The sequence below is a fragment of the Manihot esculenta genome, chromosome 2 (assembly GCF_001659605.2).
Source record: "Manihot esculenta cultivar AM560-2 chromosome 2, M.esculenta_v8, whole genome shotgun sequence".
In the NCBI taxonomy this organism is placed as follows: Eukaryota; Viridiplantae; Streptophyta; class Magnoliopsida; order Malpighiales; family Euphorbiaceae; genus Manihot; species Manihot esculenta.
Window position 1 is genome coordinate 9,840,688 of NC_035162.2, and position 17,943 is coordinate 9,858,630.

At 36.2% G+C, this 17,943-nt stretch overlaps 4 protein-coding genes across 13 annotated transcripts; 1 reads left to right on the plus strand and 3 right to left on the minus strand.

The window, feature by feature from the left end:
* Positions 1–2,247, minus strand: LOC110610103 (low-temperature-induced 65 kDa protein). 2 transcript variants are annotated; one of them, XM_043953786.1, is made up of 4 exons: positions 1,520–2,247; positions 1,169–1,411; positions 270–1,043; positions 1–185 (listed from the first exon to the last, which is right to left on the minus strand). In XM_043953786.1, exons 1-4 carry the CDS (start codon positions 1,629–1,631, stop codon positions 142–144), a joined length of 1,173 nt encoding a protein of 390 aa, XP_043809721.1. In that variant the 5' UTR covers positions 1,632–2,247; the 3' UTR covers positions 1–141. The 2 variants fall into 2 exon arrangements, with proteins under 2 accessions (XP_043809721.1, XP_021605664.1); XM_021749972.2 differs by having other exon boundaries at positions 1,169–2,247.
* Positions 2,248–2,884: 637 nt separating this feature from the next.
* On the minus strand, positions 2,885–7,498 carry LOC110608505 (dnaJ homolog subfamily B member 8). Of its 2 annotated transcripts, XM_021747749.2 has the most exons (5): positions 7,126–7,498; positions 6,304–6,472; positions 3,729–3,761; positions 3,484–3,578; positions 2,885–3,343 (listed from the first exon to the last, which is right to left on the minus strand). In XM_021747749.2, exons 1-5 carry the CDS (start codon positions 7,462–7,464, stop codon positions 3,119–3,121), a joined length of 861 nt encoding a protein of 286 aa, XP_021603441.1. In that variant the 5' UTR covers positions 7,465–7,498; the 3' UTR covers positions 2,885–3,118. The 2 variants fall into 2 exon arrangements, with proteins under 2 accessions (XP_021603441.1, XP_021603442.1); XM_021747750.2 differs by lacking the exon at positions 3,729–3,761 and having other exon boundaries at positions 7,126–7,496.
* Positions 7,499–8,321: 823 nt separating this feature from the next.
* On the plus strand, positions 8,322–10,363 carry LOC110608502 (pentatricopeptide repeat-containing protein At5g59600). The gene has a single exon (XM_021747744.2). The coding sequence runs from the start codon at positions 8,371–8,373 to the stop codon at positions 10,018–10,020; it is 1,650 nt and encodes a 549-aa protein (XP_021603436.1). The 5' UTR covers positions 8,322–8,370; the 3' UTR covers positions 10,021–10,363.
* A 406-nt stretch (positions 10,364–10,769) lies between these two features.
* On the minus strand, positions 10,770–16,564 carry LOC110608503 (transcription factor LUX). 8 transcript variants are annotated; one of them, XR_006350018.1, is made up of 3 exons: positions 15,318–16,564; positions 13,570–13,606; positions 10,770–12,888 (listed from the first exon to the last, which is right to left on the minus strand). XR_006350018.1 is itself a non-coding variant. In XM_043954164.1 (2 exons), exon 1 carries the CDS (start codon positions 16,364–16,366, stop codon positions 15,365–15,367), a length of 1,002 nt encoding a protein of 333 aa, XP_043810099.1. In that variant the 5' UTR covers positions 16,367–16,564; the 3' UTR covers positions 10,770–13,606; positions 15,318–15,364. The 8 variants fall into 8 exon arrangements, 5 of the variants coding, with proteins under 5 accessions (XP_043810099.1, XP_021603440.1, XP_043810100.1 ...); XR_002486888.2 differs by lacking the exon at positions 13,570–13,606 and having other exon boundaries at positions 10,770–12,054; positions 12,843–12,888; positions 15,318–16,563; XR_006350017.1 differs by having other exon boundaries at positions 13,570–13,625; positions 15,318–16,563.
* Between the last annotated feature and the right edge of the window lie 1,379 nt (positions 16,565–17,943).

The following is a 17,943-nucleotide window of genomic DNA, read 5'->3' on the forward strand; positions in this document are numbered from 1 at the left end:
GTTTAAATCTAGTACAGCTGCAGAAACATATTCATTATTACTGTATTAGTGGAATATAGATTTAGGACATGGAAAATACTCTTAGTGAACTCCTTGTCATAACATATATAGAACTTGTTTAGTAGCCAATGACTTCCACTTTCAGTTGGCCTGAAGTATTCTTCCATGGTTCTCTTCCTCGATAACTGCAAAGCAACACATCTCATTAGAGACCCCTTAGCAGGTCAGGAAAAAGGTTCCATCGGCCATGAGAATTCATAAAATATTACCTTCATGAGCATTTGTTGAGATGGGAATCTGTGATGATGAGTTCTGAGCTGAATGGTAAACTCTGCGTTCGGAGTACGACTCATTGCGGAGCAAAGATGTTACAGCTACTTTCACTTTCTCCACCACACCGACATCACCAGGAGTTTTTCTTGGACTAATTGCGTCGGAGATCACTTGAGAAAGTGCCTTTTCATCTTCCCCTGGCTCCAGTTTGTGCATTATATACTCTTTCACTGAGACCCCTTTATCCCATATTTGCTCCCCTGTGCTAGGATGATTTCTTTCTGCTGCTGCCGCAGGAGCTGATGTTGGCTCAGCCTTTTCCATTTTTGCTGGGGCTTGTTTTGCTAGTTTTGTTACAATACCTAGAGCTGGTGGGGTTAATACCTTTGCTCTAGGACTCGCTGTTGGTGGGTCTGATGTCTTCACTGTTAGGATTGGTGCTAATGAGGGTATTGTGGCAGGGTTCGATTCTGGTGCTGGTGCATGTGCTTGTGCTTCTGCGTTTGAGACAGTGAGACTTTGAATCTTCGAAGCAAGCGCATGTGTTGCATCTGTTACTGAGGCATAAGCCGGTGCCAGCTTTTCTGCCACGGTTTCACTTATTGTCTTGGGAGAGTTAACTGGAGGACTAGGATCCGGAGACTTTTGAGAAGGGCTACCACTGTTCACACTGCTTGTTAAAACATGCCTCTCAGATATGACAGGAATTGCTCTTGGATGCTGTCTAGCTGTCTCCTTGTATCCCTCAGGTGCCATCTCTGATTCATACACTGAAAATAAAATGATCTGGTGAGGAAATCAGCAAAAGGCTACATTTTGTTGGGTTCAAAACTGTAAAACCAATCTCATTCTAGCTCTACTTTTTGAAAGAGAGAAATTTTTGAATGTTTGTTACTTGGGGCTCCGAGATATTCAGGATCTTCATCTTCATCATCCTCATCCTCCAAGCTAACACCCCACGAGGGTGTAGCATTACCATCCTCATTGTGCTTCTTCTTGCTGAGAGTGTTTCGCCATTTCCTGGCCTTCTCCCTCACTTTTGCAAGAACGGATTTTCTATGTGGTGTATGATCATCCTCCATGTCATGTTCTTTCCCTAACGATTGCATAGCGCTTGGTGACCACCTTGAATCCCCTCCTGCAGAGATAACCTCACAGGACTTCAACTTGAAATTTTCTCGGATTTGGAAAAATGCAAAACCCATTATTCTAGTATGCTTAAACTTGTAGTTATAACATACATTACCTCGCAGAAGTTGTTCAACAGTTTGAGAGGATGGAGATCTCGGACCTTCACCTGGCCTGTGCATACCATCTAGTGGAGACAATGCTCCAATTCTATGTTGATGGTGTGTCATAAATTTTGCTCTGAGCTCTGAAATTGTCTCTCAAATCAACTTTCCTAATGTCTCTCAAATTGTCTACCTCTCTTACAACGGAGAGGGAAATTTAAACGCTAAAGCATCAGTTTCCGAGGTTCTTGAACAGGCAGAGAGAAGGAGTCACATGTCCATAGTAAACGTATGACAGGGCTTGTGGGTTTCATTTTTACACATGGCAAGGAAAACTACGAAGTGTTTTCTGAATTCTGATTGCTAATTGCTAGTCACAAAATGTTGTCTCCTGAAATAGCTAATGACTAGGCCTGTATAACTGTTTCCCTTTTCCTTAGCCTCATGCCCTGGCACAGGAATTTCCTCTTCCTCAGCCTCATGACTCGATGTAATTCCTCAACTTCTGATTTGTGCAATCAAAATCTCTGCCTTGTGTTTCTTGTTCAATTATGTATTTCACTTCTGCACCTCCAGGTCCAGGTACATCAAGAAAATCCCTTAGTTTCAAAAAAATTCATCAAGGAAAAAATTTTAAATAAATTCTTATATAATCATAATTTTTTCATTTTAAACATTAGAATTAATTAAAAAAAACAAACAAATTGAAGTTTTATAAAATTATTAATTCTAAACAGATGGATTATAAATATGGATATCTCAATATAAAATGATAAGTAGTACAAAATTGTAAGTTTGACTGTTATATAGTTTTATGATATAAATTATATTATCTAAAAAAATTCATAATAATATTATATCAAATTCTTACATAAAATTCATAGATTCTAAAACCAAAAAGTAAATATAAACCATAAATATATATATCACTAGTTTATTGCTTGTGACATTCTAGTCTCCTATGTGTTTCCCTCTAGTGGTATCATTTCTCTATATTTTGTTTGAAACATCTTGATGTTGAAAGCTAGTTTCTTTTAATTTTTTTTAATTTATTTTAAAAAAAATAAAAATTCAATCGCAATGCAAAGTCATAAAATTAATGTCTCAAAAAAAATAATTATTATATGAAAGAAATGGCTTTGAGAAAGCTTGTCACTAACAATTAACTTCAAAATTATGCTTATTTATGTCATACTAAATTTTCGGTTAAATAAAATTAAAAAAGAAATTATAAATGTTATGAACTTATTTGATTAGTTACTTCGTCATTCAACTTTAATTAAATAAAACTACAATTTCAAAAATCAATTCTCGTTATTATGATAATCGGAATCATTTATAAACTCATTTAATTAGTTAGTAAAGTAAAATTTGCTATATAAGTACGGGAAACGAAATGATCATTACAAATAAATTTATATTACTTTTCTTTTAACATGAAATTATAATAATTAATTGAAAAATTAGCTTTAGATTTCTTAGCCTGCCTGCCCCTCCAACATGGCAACCAATAATAGCCAAACCCAACCAAACGGTTCAGCCTGGTCCATCTTAATAGCTCCACACTGAATGCAATCAATTGATTTAAATAAAACCAAACAGATTGAATAGAGCTACAATCCCAATTCCCTCTTCAGCTTAGCAAGAGTAGCTTCAATCTCATCAATGTTATCTTTAATGCTGCTACCCTTTCCATCTTCATTTTTAACACCATTTGTTCTCTTCGTCTCTGAAGCAGAAAATGAACTGTCTATTGGACGACCATAATCATTTGCTTCAACCTCTGTATCTGTTACGTTAAGCTCCTCCAGAAATTCCACAAATTCTTCTCCAATTTCCTGTGAAGAAATAAAATACTAAGGTGAGGCTGTTCCCTCTTGAGTCAAGGCACCAAAAATTGTTTGACCAACTCATATGACCCCTGTGAGTAAAATTGGCAAGTTTCACGCTAGAACTACGAAAGGTACCACATGCGTACCGCTAATTCCTCCCACAGGCTCTTTGGTTTCCCTTGTGATGAAGCAGTAGCCTCCCAGTTCTGAAATTCTTCTTGGAGATCTCGAAAGAAGTCCCCTGTAACACCAATATCAGACTTGTAGAAGTACAAAGATCTAGGATGTAATGGCAATGTGAAGGGGAAAGAAAAGATGCCCAGCAACATCTTGAAACAGGAAAAGAAAATATGTATGATCATTGTTCTATCTCACAGACAGTACAAACTACCTATTGTTATCTGAACATCCCTCAAAAAATCACCTGCATCATAAAGCGGTCAAGTATAAGAACAAGTGAACCTAACTCCTAATAAGTTTAACCTTAAGAAAAAGATGACAAAAATACTCTCCCAAAAAATTGGAGGATTACCCACCAAACGACACATGAACAGAAACTTCAAGAGAATGCAAGAAAACTGTAAACAAGTCTCTACGACATTTTACAAATTTTAATCAACCCATCAGACATTTGAGAACATGATATTTCACAGGTTTGCCCAGCAGTCTGCCCACCCTCATATTATTTTACAGATCTAACACAATAACAACAGGACGAGGTTCTAATGCCATGGTATGCTAAAATGTACAGCAAATAGCCAAAAACACTGTATACAGATAACAAAAAGGGAGATAAGTTTTAGACGAATTTTACATTTCAAGCTATCCGCAAGTATAATTTTGTTCAGATTGGTGAGCAAATATTTATCTGATCAATTTCATTTTTTCAAGAATTATCCAGTTCTATGATAAGGAGTAATCTAGTTTGATAACATCCCAGGATATCCCTCAGTAAAGATCAACCAAGTAGCAAGCTACTGTGTTACGGTCCCAAGTTATGGATCGCATCACAGGTCGCTTTACAGTATCCAAGGAAGGCCGAAGCCCTTGATTTTCCTTGATTCTTTCCTCGTCCAATTGTTGTTGTTGTTGAGAGAGAGAGTTTAGATCTCAATTTAGACAAAATAAATCTGCTTATTTCACTGTTTAACACAATTCTACTAAGGATTTCTAAGGAATAAGAAAATTAAGAGATAATATAAAACAATCTGATCCTAAAATAAAGATAAAGCAATGTAATCCTAAAATAAATCAAATACTTAGCCATCTAATTCTAAAATAAATCAAATACTAAAGAGTCCCCAACATCGCCCCCCTGGACAAAGAGCTTGTCCTCAAGCTCAAAGATCCATTGAATTAAAACCTCTGGACTTCTCCCGTGTGTGCTTTCACTTCGAACACCCCAATTGTTGACCTGTAACCAAAATAGCATCTTACATTGACGACCCGCGTGCTTTCACTTCGATCACCCCAATTGTTGACTTGTAACCAAAATAGCATCTTACATTGACGACCAGTATAATGTTCATCACACATCTATCCGCCATTTCACCTTTAATTAATCTCTTCACCATAAGGCCCTGAGTACTATTGTTGTGACTAACTATGGACACTGTCGGAGTATTATTGGTGCTTTGGTTTTGGAGTAATGTGGATGATAAGAGTGCATATTGTTTATTCCCTATCCAACAGCTCCATTTTGCATCAAAGTCTGTCTTTTTTTGAAGGTCCTTGCTAAGCTCATGGTCGTTGCAAGATTGGATGGATTTTAAAGTTCCACATCCATTCTAATCAATTCAATTAATCCAACTATGAATATCTCCACCTGTTGTGGACCTGTGATTGAGTGTACCCTTGCTAACAAGGCCTGAAATTTGTGTTGGTATTCTTCCATATTGCTGCTTTGTTTCAAGTTGGCTAACTCACCAAAGGATTGCTTCTTAGTGGAGGTCCAAACCGCAAATGGCAATAGTTCTTAAAGGTGTCCCAAGTTATTCCTGGTTCTTTCTGGTCTAATTTGAAAATCCATAATTGAGCCTCTCCAATCATGTAGAATGCCGCAAGTCCCACTTTATCAACTTCTACTGTTCCTTAATTGTGAAAAAATTGATCATAATGATTCAGCTACCCCCAATGGGTCTTCTGTGCCATCATAAGTAGGAAAGTCCAACTTAGTATAGCGTGGCACAGGTCTAACATCAACCCGATCTTCAATTTTCTTTGGAAAATTTGATTGGTTGTCGTTGCTGCTGCTTGTTCCCATTTCAGGATCTTGGTTCTTCCTTTATTCAGCCTCTTGAGCCAAAGTTAGTTGCTTAGTTATGGTCTCAAGTAATCCTCAAATCTCTCTTTGTTCCTGACAAAGTTAGTTGCTTAGTTATAGTCTCAAGTAATCCTCAAATCTCTCTTTGTTCCTGACATTGCTATTGAGAGAGTTTGATATGAGATTCTATGTAGATTATTTTGATCTCCCATGACGCTAGGCTCCATGATGCTTACAGTATCCAAGGCCGAAGCCGTTGGTTTTCCTTGATTCTTTCCTTGCCCAATTGTTGTGGGAGATTGTGAGAGTTCAGATTTCAATTTAGATGAAATAAATCTGCTTATTTTATTTCTAATCTTCCAGCAATATATATAGGAAATAGTGTCACTGTTTAACACAATTCTACTAAGATAGTAGTCTTAAAGAATAAGAAAACTAAGAGATAAGATAAAATAATCTAATCCTAAAATAAATCAAATACTTAGCAATCTAATTCTAAAATAAATCAAATACTAGAAAAGAATCCATAACATTTTGTGCTTACATTACCCTGTAGTGAGCCATTACAAGGCTACTTAACACACCTCTGAAAGGGTGAACATAATAGCAAATAAAATTAATACAAAGAGCAATGGAGTCAACAAGAATAAGTTCTTTAAACGTTATATAATCAAAAAGATTTTTGTAGGTTTATTAGTTTTACCAAATCCATAGAACTCCTCTTCGTTTTGGGTGTTCCTGCTTTGACTTCTTTCAGTGCCAGAGTATGAAAAGCCAGAAGAACTTCCAGCATCATACTTCCTCCGAGATTCGGAGTTTAGTAATGTGTTGTAAGCATGCTTAATCCTCATAAATTTCCCCTGAGCATTTTTCTGTCCTCCATAAATTTTTGAGAGAGAATCAATAACCATATATTAGAATGCATTACAACTGCAACAAATGATTAGTATAGTACTTACCTCTATCCCTAGAGATCCCTTCATGGGAATAGATCAAACTCAAACCAAACTGAGATACCCATTTTGCATTCTTAATTAAAAATGTCATGAGTGAAGTACATGTGTGCATCTATAAATGTATCACACAGCCAGGATTATGAAATTTCTTCACATAACAGATTTTGGGTTTCCTCCAAATTTGTGTCCACATCTATATTAACGTAAAGGAAGTGCTCAAACGATAGTTAAATTTATTCAGCAACCAAGTTAACTGACCTTTTGCGTTAAAATGCTCCATAAACAACTACATTAGAGATCTTCCCTTAACCAAATAACCTCGAACAATTCCACACTCTAGCAAAGAACGCCATTCCAATTCAAAGAAGAATGACAAATGACATAAATCATACCCAAAATCCTCAAAATTCAATACAATCAATATAATTAAGCCAAAATAAACTAGACAAAACTAATCCAACCAGATAAATCATAAACAATTCTATACAATTGGAGCTTAATTCACCAAAATTACTGAACTGGAAAGAAAAACAAAAAAAAATAGGAGTCGGCAATTAAGGACCACATACCTCCTTATTTACATCAGGATGATACTTCAAAGCAAGTTTCCTATACGCCTTTTTTATTTCATCGGGGGTTGCAGAAGGAGAAACACCTAGAACTTCATAAGGAGACTCTCTACGACTCGCTCGCAAAAGGGTATTTCTTCTACTATTCTTGAAATTCCAGAAAATTGGAGAAAATGTTTGAGGAGAAAACAAAAGATGGTAAAAATCACCTCCATAGCTATATCTACAAGTGGGTATAAATGGTCCTCCCTGGTTTTGCAAGGAAAGGAGAGATCTCGAGGAAGAGTGAAGCAGCCAGGGAGGATTTTGCGGTATTGGAGGGGAAGTAAATCCGTACATGTTCCTGAAATAACAACCGTGTATGGTATCTCACCCACCAAGTTAAGAGATTCTAGCTAAGACATGTCGTTTTGGATTACCTTTGTCGTTGTTTCAAATTCTAGAAGAAAACTATTTAATTTTCTCTAATAATTTAAATTTTTTTATAATATTTAATAGTTAAAAATTAATAAATAGATTAATTAATAAATTTTAAAAATTTTAAAAATATTTTAATATATTTTTTAAAATAAAAAAATTCATTAATAAAATTTTTCATACTATAAAAATTAAATAGTAATTTTTTAAAATATTAAATTTTATTAAAATAATAAAATTATTTTTAATAATATACAAATTAAATTAAATATTAAAAATATTTTAAATTTCATTTTAAAAAAAATTAAAATATCGTTTATAAAATTATATTAAATTAAATGGGATTTATAATCATTAATTTTATGAAGTCTCTTGTAATACCTTTTACATATATTGACATTACTAAGTTAGCATTGGAACTAATAAATTTTATTAGTTAATATATATTAAATAAAGATTAATAGAAAGCTAATAATAAATTATGATCTCTAAAAAATTATAATTTGAGAGAAATAAAAAAGTGAATATATATTTATAAAACAGAGAGTTAATAATTTATATTTTAAATTTAATATATCATAGCATAAATCATAATAATGCATGTGAATTTAAATAATAATTTATCAAAATTAGTTACCTAATTTCAGTTTTTAAAAAATTTAACTAAAATGTTAATTAAATTAGAGTTGATTAAAAAATTCTAATAAATGAAGATATTTTATTTTGAGTTTTTAAAAAATAAAAATTAAGTGATTTATGCGAAATTAACTGTTTTGGAGATGGAGATGAAGATAATGGATTTGGCTTGCTTCAGCTACTGAAATTGAAATGAAGCAGCTGCATCTTTCCAGTTGCACAATATTTCGTACACAACAATTTAAAATCTCAATCATATGCCGTTTATTTCAATCATCACCAGATTTCTCTTCTCAACTCATCCAAACCTTCGCTCAATCTCCAGCCTGGCACAGGGGAAAAAAGCTGCACGCCCACTTGATCGTAAGCGGCTTAGCTTCTTCACCTCGTTTTGCCTCCAAGCTCATCTCTTTCTATGCTGAGATTAAACAGTTATCCGACGCTCGTAAACTGTTCGATGAAATTCCTAAATCAAACATCCACCGTTGGGTCGTGCTCATTGGGGCCTACTCTCGTTGTGAGTTTTATCAGGAAGCTTTAACCGTCTTTTCTGAAATGCAGAGTGAAGGGTTAGGGGCTGATAAATTTGTTATTCCGAGTGTTCTTAGAGCTTGTGGTCGTTTGTTTGAGTTGCAAATTGGGAAGACATTACACTCTGTGATTTTGAAGTCGTCATTTGAGTCTGATGTTTTTGTCATTAGTGCATTAATTGATATGTATTCTAGATGCAGGCAAGTTGAAAAGGCGCGAAAAGTGTTTGATCAGATGGATGAGAAAGACTTGGTGGCATTAAATGCCATGGTGTTAGGTTACGTTCAACATGGTTTGGCTGAGGAAGGGTTTATTTTGGTGGAGCAAATGCAAAAGTTGGATATCAAGCCTGATGTGGTAACATGGAATACCTTAATCTCTGGGTTTGCACAAGCATGTGACGAAGTTATGGTTTCAAAGCTGTTTGAATTAATGCTTATGAATGGTGTGGAGCCTGATGCCTTCTCTTGGACTTCAGTTATTTCAGGGTTGGTGCAGAATGTTCAGATTGAGAAGGCTCTTGATACATTTAAACAAATGTTGCAACATGGGCTTTATCCAAGTTCTGCAACCATTAGTAGCCTCCTATCTGCTTGTGCGACTATGGCGAATGTGAGGCTTGGGAGGAAGGTACATGGGTATGCAGTGGTGATTGGAGTTGAAGAGGATATATATGTAAGGAGTGCTCTTGTTGACATGTATGCCAAATGTGGTTTCATATCTGAAGCAAGGGTGGTATTTTATAAGATGCCTGAAAAGAACACAGCTACTTGGAATTCAATGATTTTTGCGTATGCAAATCACGGGTACTGCAATGAAGCTATTGAACTTTTTAATCAGATGGAGAAGGCAGAGGAGAACAAGCTTGATCACTTGAGTTTCACTGCAGTCCTCACTGCTTGTAGCCATGCTGGAAGGATTGCACTTGGACACAGTTTGTTACTTTTGATGCAAGAGAAGTACAAGATTGTTCCAAGATTGGAGCATTATGCATGCATGGTTGATCTACTTGGTAGAGCTGGAAAATTATCCGAGGCTTATGGTATGATTAAGACGATGCCGGTCAAGCCTGATTTGTTTGTTTGGGGAGCATTATTGGGGGCATGTAGGAATCATGGGGATATATATCTCGCTGAGATAGCTTCTAGACATTTGGCTGAGCTTGAGCCTCAGAATAATGGAAATAATATGCTTCTGTCAAATGTATATGCTGATACTCAAAATTGGGAAAATGTTGCAAAGTTCAAGAAGCTAATGAAAAGGAAAAAGTTGAGAAGATTTTCTGGTTGCAGTTGGGTAGAGGCTGCCTGATAACTGTTGCATTCTGAAAAGAAACTTGCTCAATCCCAAGCCTGGAACTGAAAGATTTCTTGGTTTGTCTGTGCAGTGTCCTGCCTCCTAGGTTTTGCTGTTTCCTTTTGAGACCTGGAAACCTTGGGATCTTAGGTTTTATCCAGCAGGGGGTATTAGATCATAGCTTTGGGAGTTTGCATTGCATTCGATGGAAATGTATTATAAGGGTTAATAACTTAGGACTTCGATAAATTTTCATGATTTCATTGAAATTTAAAGAATGAGGGGCTAATAGTGGGCATTATTTCTTCTATCTGCTAGAATTGTTGGAATAAAAAGATTAAACCACTCTTTAGCAGGAGCTGATAGCGAGTCATAATAGACAAGTTACGGAGTCGTAAAAAGTTAAAAGAGACTTCTGCTAATGAGAATTTCAAATGGGCGTGACAGGGCCTTTGCAATCTTTGACCGTAATTATAACACCACTCCTTTTTATATTTGCTTTTTTGTATTGATGTAAAGCACCCCACCCCTATTCTCTCTTTCTTCCAACTGCAGTTTCCTGAATTTTTCTTTATTTTTTTCTAAAAATTGACGCGATTTGCTTTGGAAAGTTTCGTCCCGAGAACCTGCATTGGTTTCTCCTCGTTGCGCTTAGTAAACAAATGAGATGGATGGCTATAGCATCCTAAAGCCCAAAGCATTCCCCCTCTGCATTGGCCAATTTACTTTAGTCCAGCGAGCACCGAGCACCGAGCACCATGTCATAGACAAATACTGGGATAAGAGCTCTTCGCTTTCCTTTTTTTTTTTTTTTTTTCCAAATATAAAAATTGGATTCAATAAACCATGGAAATACAAGGTTGTGAGCCCAAATACAATGTAATCTACCCAACCCAACAGAAAAATAAAAGGTCCAAGCCCAGAAGAGAAAACTCTAGGTTGGCAGATCTTGCTATCCGGAGAAAATGACCCGGTTCTGCAAGAGATGGATCCAACATCAGCGCCTCATCCCTCCTTGTGAAGTCAAACCTTTCTCACCGACTGAACAACAGTGATCGCAGACAATCAAAAAAGGTGAAGAAAACTTCTCATCTTAGAAGACATGCATGGCCAAAGAAACATAGGCGTGGAGCTATCCCCCCTAGATATCATTAGGGAGGCTTTCAAAAAGAAAAACTCAGAAATAAAATAAAACTCTCTCTCCATCGAAGCCCATGCATGGAAGAAAAAACTATATACTTGCATCGAGGAGCATCATCGGGTCTTCAATATCCAAGAAAGGTCGATCGAGTCGGCTTGCAAACTAGCAGCCATAAGCAGCAGGAGAGGACAAAACGGGGCTTCAAGGTCAGCCGAGAACCGAGAACCATTTCCGATGGCTTACAGACACAAAGGAGATTTTGTCCTAGCAGAAAAAAACCCCTCAAGAAACAAGCAAACAACCCCATGGCAAGCAGAACGAAAGAAAAACAGATCAAGAAAAATTCCTCTCCATCATCCAACAGATCTGCATAAAAAAAAAAAAAAATTAAAAGAAAAACTATTCACATTCAGCCCTAGAAGCAAGGAGGCGAGACCCACATCTGAGCTAAGAACGGAAGACTGTCTCTACCCGGAGAATAGCCGTAGATAACAATAGAAAAGAGACCTCAAGTCTCAAAAACAAAAAACGAACTACAGAGAAAATTTCTCATAAAATTTCTCTCTTATGCGATAGAAAATTAGCATACATCCCACGGGGAGTTATCCATCCAAAAATTGCCATAAATCCTCCTTTCATCAATCAATTTGGATAAACAGCGCGTGCAGACACGGCCACCCCGTTGCTGGGAGTAAACAAATGGTTACTCCCCCTTGCCTACTACATACGAACAAGAGAGAAAAAGAAAAAAAAATTGAATTATCTTTTTAGGCTTTGTCCTTTGCTTCGTCTCTGTCCTATAGCTTTCGAAGGCGGGGGAGATTAATCTATGCGGAAGTTGAGGAGAAGAGGAGTACAACTCTGTACTGCTTCTTGGCTTCCTCTACAGTGGCAATAAAGTAGCACAGCTGAAGAAAAGAAACGACGTAGTAAAGCATAAAGAAAGTCTTTTATTTTAATCAATCAAATGTTAGTGGACAGTATAAAAAGAAAAATAGAAGAAACAAACATTTAGTCCTACTCCATTCCAATCACTAGTTTTTAATGGCATAAAGTGCTTCTTCCTCTATCCGTAGCTAAAGTTTCTTTCCACTCCTTTAAACAGCATATTGGTAACATTTAGGACAAATAGCAGGCCTCAATTTCCTAATTTAGTTTCCAATTCAAACTCACAACTAGAAATCCGTTAGCCTAACCGAAATAATGGAACTCCAACCTTACAAATTGTAAATAGTTCCAGCAGAAGAGATCCTAGAGCAGTTGAAATTATTTGACACACAGAGGAGGCTAAATGATATTCCACTGAAACAATTCAACTCCAATACAAGAAGAGAAACGCAATGAACAAGTGAGATAGAGATGTCTTAGATAAATTATAAAAACACTTGGCATACTGCAAATGAATTTTAAGCCAAAATAAAAATAAAAATAGATTACAAGAGTAGTAAGAAATGTCTAGTAAATATGTAAAATCAGAAAGCAAAAGTTAATTATCAAGTGTTGCATCAAGGTATGTGAGAACATTTGTTAGACAGCATAACTGTATATTGTTAATGATGCTATAGCAATTCTGCCTGGACATTTTGAAACAACTGAATAACAGCTATTGCTGTTGGGCTGCTTCCATAGATACTAACTAGAATTCAGCCATTCAAATGGTATACCATCAGAGACCATGGCTTTTAAGCGCTCATACCTTCAAGAAAAGACCTCTCCGTACATTACTCCATATATGCAGCCACCTACATACAATGCCCAAGTCTACAAATCAGTGACAACCACCTCAGAGGCACCACTCTCCACTGCTATTACAAAGTAGTACAAATTACATCCCAAATTCTAGCCTTCAAGACCAAAGAACAGCAATATGCAAGAACCTCATAAACGCACAAAGAAAATTCAAATATAGCACTACACACAACACACACATATAGGCAGATAAATAGATAGAAACGTAACACTAAAATATTCCACAAGTAAACTTTCACAAAAATATAAAATGCTTCCAATAAATGAGAAACTTTTGGATAGAACAGAGTTACATAACTAACCAATCATCTCACTTTAAAGACAACTACAAAGAACATAGAATGGTAGCAGCATTCAATAAACAGGATGGTAGGTTATAACTGAATTTTGTACACTGCTCCTTTATTCAATTTTCATATATTGCAAAACTGGAAGGTCTCTATTTGCTTTTTGTATACGGCTAAAATAGAAGGTGTAATATATCCCATTATACAACTTATTTGACATTTATCAATTAAATAACAGGTCGAGAATATAATCTATGAGTTGTCATCATATGTTAACTATAAGCAACATCCCCAAATCTGTTTGCTGCCATCAGACAACTGGCATATGACATGAACCAAGAGAAGCAGTGTAACCGTTCATAATTCATGACGCATAACGTGCATTACATTTGAATGTCTCTGGATTGTCTCCATACAGGCCTTCCTGAAAACCCATCTCATGTCTGTCAAATGTGCAAATTCTCAGTCATAGCTCAATGTATATAACAGGTTTGCTCATACTTTAGAATCTACAGAAAACAGATAATATCAACTGTAAATTTTAGCACCGCCAATTAATTGGAGCCCCCAAAATAAATGCAGACAATTAACAGCAAAAATGGAAAACCTTAGAACCTGCAAGTGACCTTTCTGAAAATCAGGCAACATATTGCTATTATGCAAACGGCTGCATCATTTAATGTGTCATTGAAACAATTGCCTGAATGGAAAATAATGCAGGAAATTTCTATAGGTTGAAAATTCTAAACCCAAAGTTACTACATAGCAACATTATTCAAAATGAATTGTATTCAAAATGTGAACCAAATTAAGACAAAATCATGAACAAATGGTATTCGGTATTCAAAACTTAAATGACTAAAAAATAATTCACTGTTGAAATGGCAACAAATGCAAGGAAATCCATGCTCCAATTATCCTTGTATGTATTTCGGTACAGGTTGGAATAATAACATGCATCTACAATATTTCATCTAGATAACACATTTTTTAATCCTCATATGGAGCACTTTCACATTTTAGAAATACTAAATCACTAAGATAGTGACTGTGTTTGAAAATTACATAAAAAGCCCCAGAACGATCAAAATGGCACCATCATGCAACTCTTCTCTTGCTTCCAGTTATAACAACTGGATGACTGATATTGTTGCCAATGGTTTGCAGCTGGATAGAATGCAGGTGTAATGTGTAGGGTTCTCTGCTTCAAGAACTCATAGGCATGACATTTGGGAGAATTGAAAATTATACTTATTGTGCTCCCGAAATTTGTTGGAGTCATGTCTTAAATTCACAATATTTCTACAGAATCTTGGTTGTGCTGTTACCGTTTCCACATTCTGGGTTGTCCCCTCATCATCCTAGTTCAGTTGAAAGGATCAAGTGCAGATCCTAGAGATTTGCATCCAGAAACAATGAAAAAGGTATGCATTTTCATGTCTGCTTACTGATGTTTGGTTCCTTGTCACATCATGAATCAAATAGGAGAAACAGATGCTTAATTAAAAAAAAAAAAAGTCAACAAATTCTAGTAAACACAATTTACCTTTTCAATGCCAGACTTATAATTATTACTCCTCCTAAAAATAAAGAACTGAAAGAGCAACATATCTGTTTAGAAAAAAGAGTATAAAATCATACCACCAATAACCTTTAAGACACTCATCTCGTATCCAAACAAAGTTGATCCAATAAATATCAGTTTCTCATCCCATTTATCATTTATTATTTACAGGAATGAAATCAATTGATTTGCAGCATCTCATGGATTGAAACACACGTCAGCTTAAAAATAATGGTTTATATGAGAAACAGAATTCACAAAATGGGATCTTAAACATAGACTCCGCATAAATTGTGCACCTGCAGAAATATCTCATTTCAGGCCGAAGAACCAGTTCAAAGCACCAGGCCTCTGGTACAACACATTCATGGAGAAAGCCAGCATTTCCACAAGTGACTTTCAGCAATCAAAAATCAAGAAAGATTTTTACAATTGCAGCTCTAATAAAATTAAAATGGTATTGCTCAGAATTAAACTTCTCAAAAAGTGATAGAGCTATACTTCAATAATCAAACAGAAACAACAGCAATCAGCAATTATTTATATCTTATCAATCTAACAGCGAACTCACCTCTTTCTCTCTATTCTACGGCGTATCAAAAAGAAACCATAATGATATCACATATTATCATTCGGAGCAACATGAGGAGGATGGTGAGGGTAAGACACGACCGACCCATAATTATTCCCGCTCCAGTCCCTCTGTTGTAACATATTGTACGGAAGATTACCATCGAACCCATGATGATGATGATGATTGCCCATGTGACCATACACCGGCATTGGCATCATCGACCCGGCCCCCTGATGATAAGGGACAGGAATGGGCATTCCCAAGTGGCCGTTCGCGTGGGCGGCTCCGTTACCTCCACTGCCTGCGCCGCTACCACTCTCATGCAAGCTCTGCGGCACGGGCGTAGAGGCAAACAACTGATCAGAAGACGAAGGACCCTCACTAGACAATCCCTGCATCCTTTTCAAATAAAGGCGGTACTTTTGCAAATGGCTCGCCACATTCTCGCGGGTCAAACCTTCTACGTTCATCAACTGCATGATGGTCTTCGGTACCGCGTTTTTTATCCCAAGGTAAGCCACCACATCGACGAATCTCTTGTGCAGCTGCGGTGTCCACACGAGACGTGGCCGTTTCGGCGTCCTCGTTGACGGATCTTCGCCGGAATTTTCAGTTCTCAAAGCCGAATCCGCTTCTTCGGAATCGATTCTTCTCAACTTCCTCGACTCGGAACCCGAACCGTCCCGATCCATGTTGTTGTCCTCCGGCTCCTGTTCCGGGTCCACCAACATCAGGTCGGGAGCTCGGTCTTCATTATAAGACTTGAAGTTATTCGATGACAGCGCGTTTAACTGTCCCCCAGCGCCAGGCCCACGGAGATTCGAGATAGTATTTTGCGAAGCTAGGTTGACGTCGATAAACGTGCGTTGAGGTTCCGGCGAGATACTGAACGCCGACGCGAGTTCCGGAGGAATCAACACCTGAGATAAGGGGGTGAGGTCGTCGGCAGTAGGTAGGCCAATCTCCCACTCTGCAACTCTTTCCACATCTCCGTGGGTATCCTCGCCGTTGGTTTCGTACTCACCCATCTTCACTTCCTCCCCCATAATTTACAGTATCGTAAGTCCCCAGATTTGATCAATAAGAATTGGATTGGATCGGAGTCGGAGAAAGAAGCGGAGATATTTCTGGGGATAAGAAAAGAAAAAATAAATAAATAAAAAAATTTTCTTGCGCTTTAGGAAGGTAAACGAGAGAAAAGTGCAATATCTGATTCCAGATCGGTGTGGTTAGAGTGCCAACATGGACGAGTTAGCCAGATATTTTTGATCCTCTAAATATCTATCCTCGTAAAAGTCATCATCTCACTCTCCACTTCCAACTCCAAGGACCCATACTCGCCCTATTTTTCTCACATCTGTCCATTATCCAATGAGTTTATGCCATGTAAGCAAGTCGGTGAAGTGTTGTAATATGTGGGTCGATGCTAAGTAGGCAAGGCGCTTGCACTTTTTGAGGTTATTTTGGTAATTTGGGAAGTTGTGTTTTTCTGAATCTGATAGCCTGAGTTTGCCCTTGAAAGTTTAGGTTTATTAGTTGTGACCTTTTTGGACCAATGGGAAAGGAGAGTGTTGGTGGACAGCTGGAGTGGGAGAGTAAAAACTTGGCCAATTAGAGACGGCACAACATCTTTTGCTGTGGGCTTTACGTGAAAGTGTGCATAACTCTTTCTTCATTTTTTATTTACTTGTTTTTACAAAAAAAAATTGTTTCCATAATTTAAAGAGGAAAAAGAAAACTGCTAATGTCAACTTTCACTTCTCTTTTTTTTAAAAAAAAAAAAACAATTTAATTGCTGTGATTCGTTAAAACCATGAGTTATTTAATCTTTTATTTTATTTCAACCATTAGGAATGTATAAACCTTTAAAAAAAACTTGCAATACAAAATACAATTATTAGTTTATATAGTTTCAAAATTATAATTTAATTATAATTTTTATAATTTGTGAAAATTTTATATAGTTAACTATATTTATTAATAGAAATTGATTAATATATTTTTTTAAATAGAGAAATAAATTATTGATATTTCACTAAATTATATTTTTAAATAATAATTTATGTTGTATAATAATCGTTACGGTTAGACAATATGCACTCACTATAATACTAGATTGAGTTGTCACTACAAAATAAAATTACATGATAAAGATTTAATATATGATCTCACTCGTAAAAAAAAAATCTGCCATCATGATACTCGAAATCAAAAAAAAAAAAAAGAGTCGGGCGCTTCAAGACAAGTCGATTTAATTTGTCAATACTCGCCCTTTCAACTATTAGGCGAGACTTTATAAAAAAGTTACCATTAACAGTTATAATCCATAGATCTCCTTTATGTCTGTAATCACAGATCCTCGACCAATTAATCCGGCGAAATCTCTTATCAAACAATCAATTATATTATTGACGAATTATCAAAAAATATTATATTTATTTTTACTTTCTTATTGTTTAAAAGGAAAACGATCATGCAGAGATAAAAATATACAATTCTCTTATACAACTATTCTAAAATTATAAGTAATTTCATTCTCTTACCCTTCTCTTCAAGTTTACTGATTTAAATATCGGAGTGGTTGCCATGAACACCACCATCCTTTTTCTTACAGATTTAGTTA

What these genes read in the sequence shown, in the direction of transcription:
- LOC110608505 (XM_021747749.2), bottom strand. Translation starts at nt 7,464, where the DNA reads ATGTACGGATTTACTTCCCCTCCAATACCGCAAAATCCTCCCTGGCTG. An exon ending in ATCCTGATGTAAATAAGGAG is followed by an intron (nt 6,473 to 7,125) that starts GTATGTGGTCCT and finishes TATGGAGGACAG; the next exon opens with AAAAATGCTCAGGGGAAATT. An exon ending in AGAGGAGTTCTATGGATTTG is followed by an intron (nt 3,762 to 6,303) that starts GTAAAACTAATA and finishes TTTATGATGCAG; the next exon opens with GTGATTTTTTGAGGGATGTT.
- LOC110610103 (XM_021749972.2), bottom strand. Translation starts at nt 1,631, where the DNA reads ATGACACACCATCAACATAGAATTGGAGCATTGTCTCCACTAGATGGT. An exon ending in TGAATATCTCGGAGCCCCAA is followed by an intron (nt 1,044 to 1,168) that starts GTAACAAACATT and finishes TTTTATTTTCAG; the next exon opens with TGTATGAATCAGAGATGGCA. An exon ending in CTCAACAAATGCTCATGAAG is followed by an intron (nt 186 to 269) that starts GTAATATTTTAT and finishes GTTGCTTTGCAG; the next exon opens with TTATCGAGGAAGAGAACCAT.
- LOC110608503 (XM_043954164.1), bottom strand. Translation starts at nt 16,366, where the DNA reads ATGGGGGAGGAAGTGAAGATGGGTGAGTACGAAACCAACGGCGAGGAT.
- LOC110608502 (XM_021747744.2), top strand. Translation starts at nt 8,371, where the DNA reads ATGAAGCAGCTGCATCTTTCCAGTTGCACAATATTTCGTACACAACAA.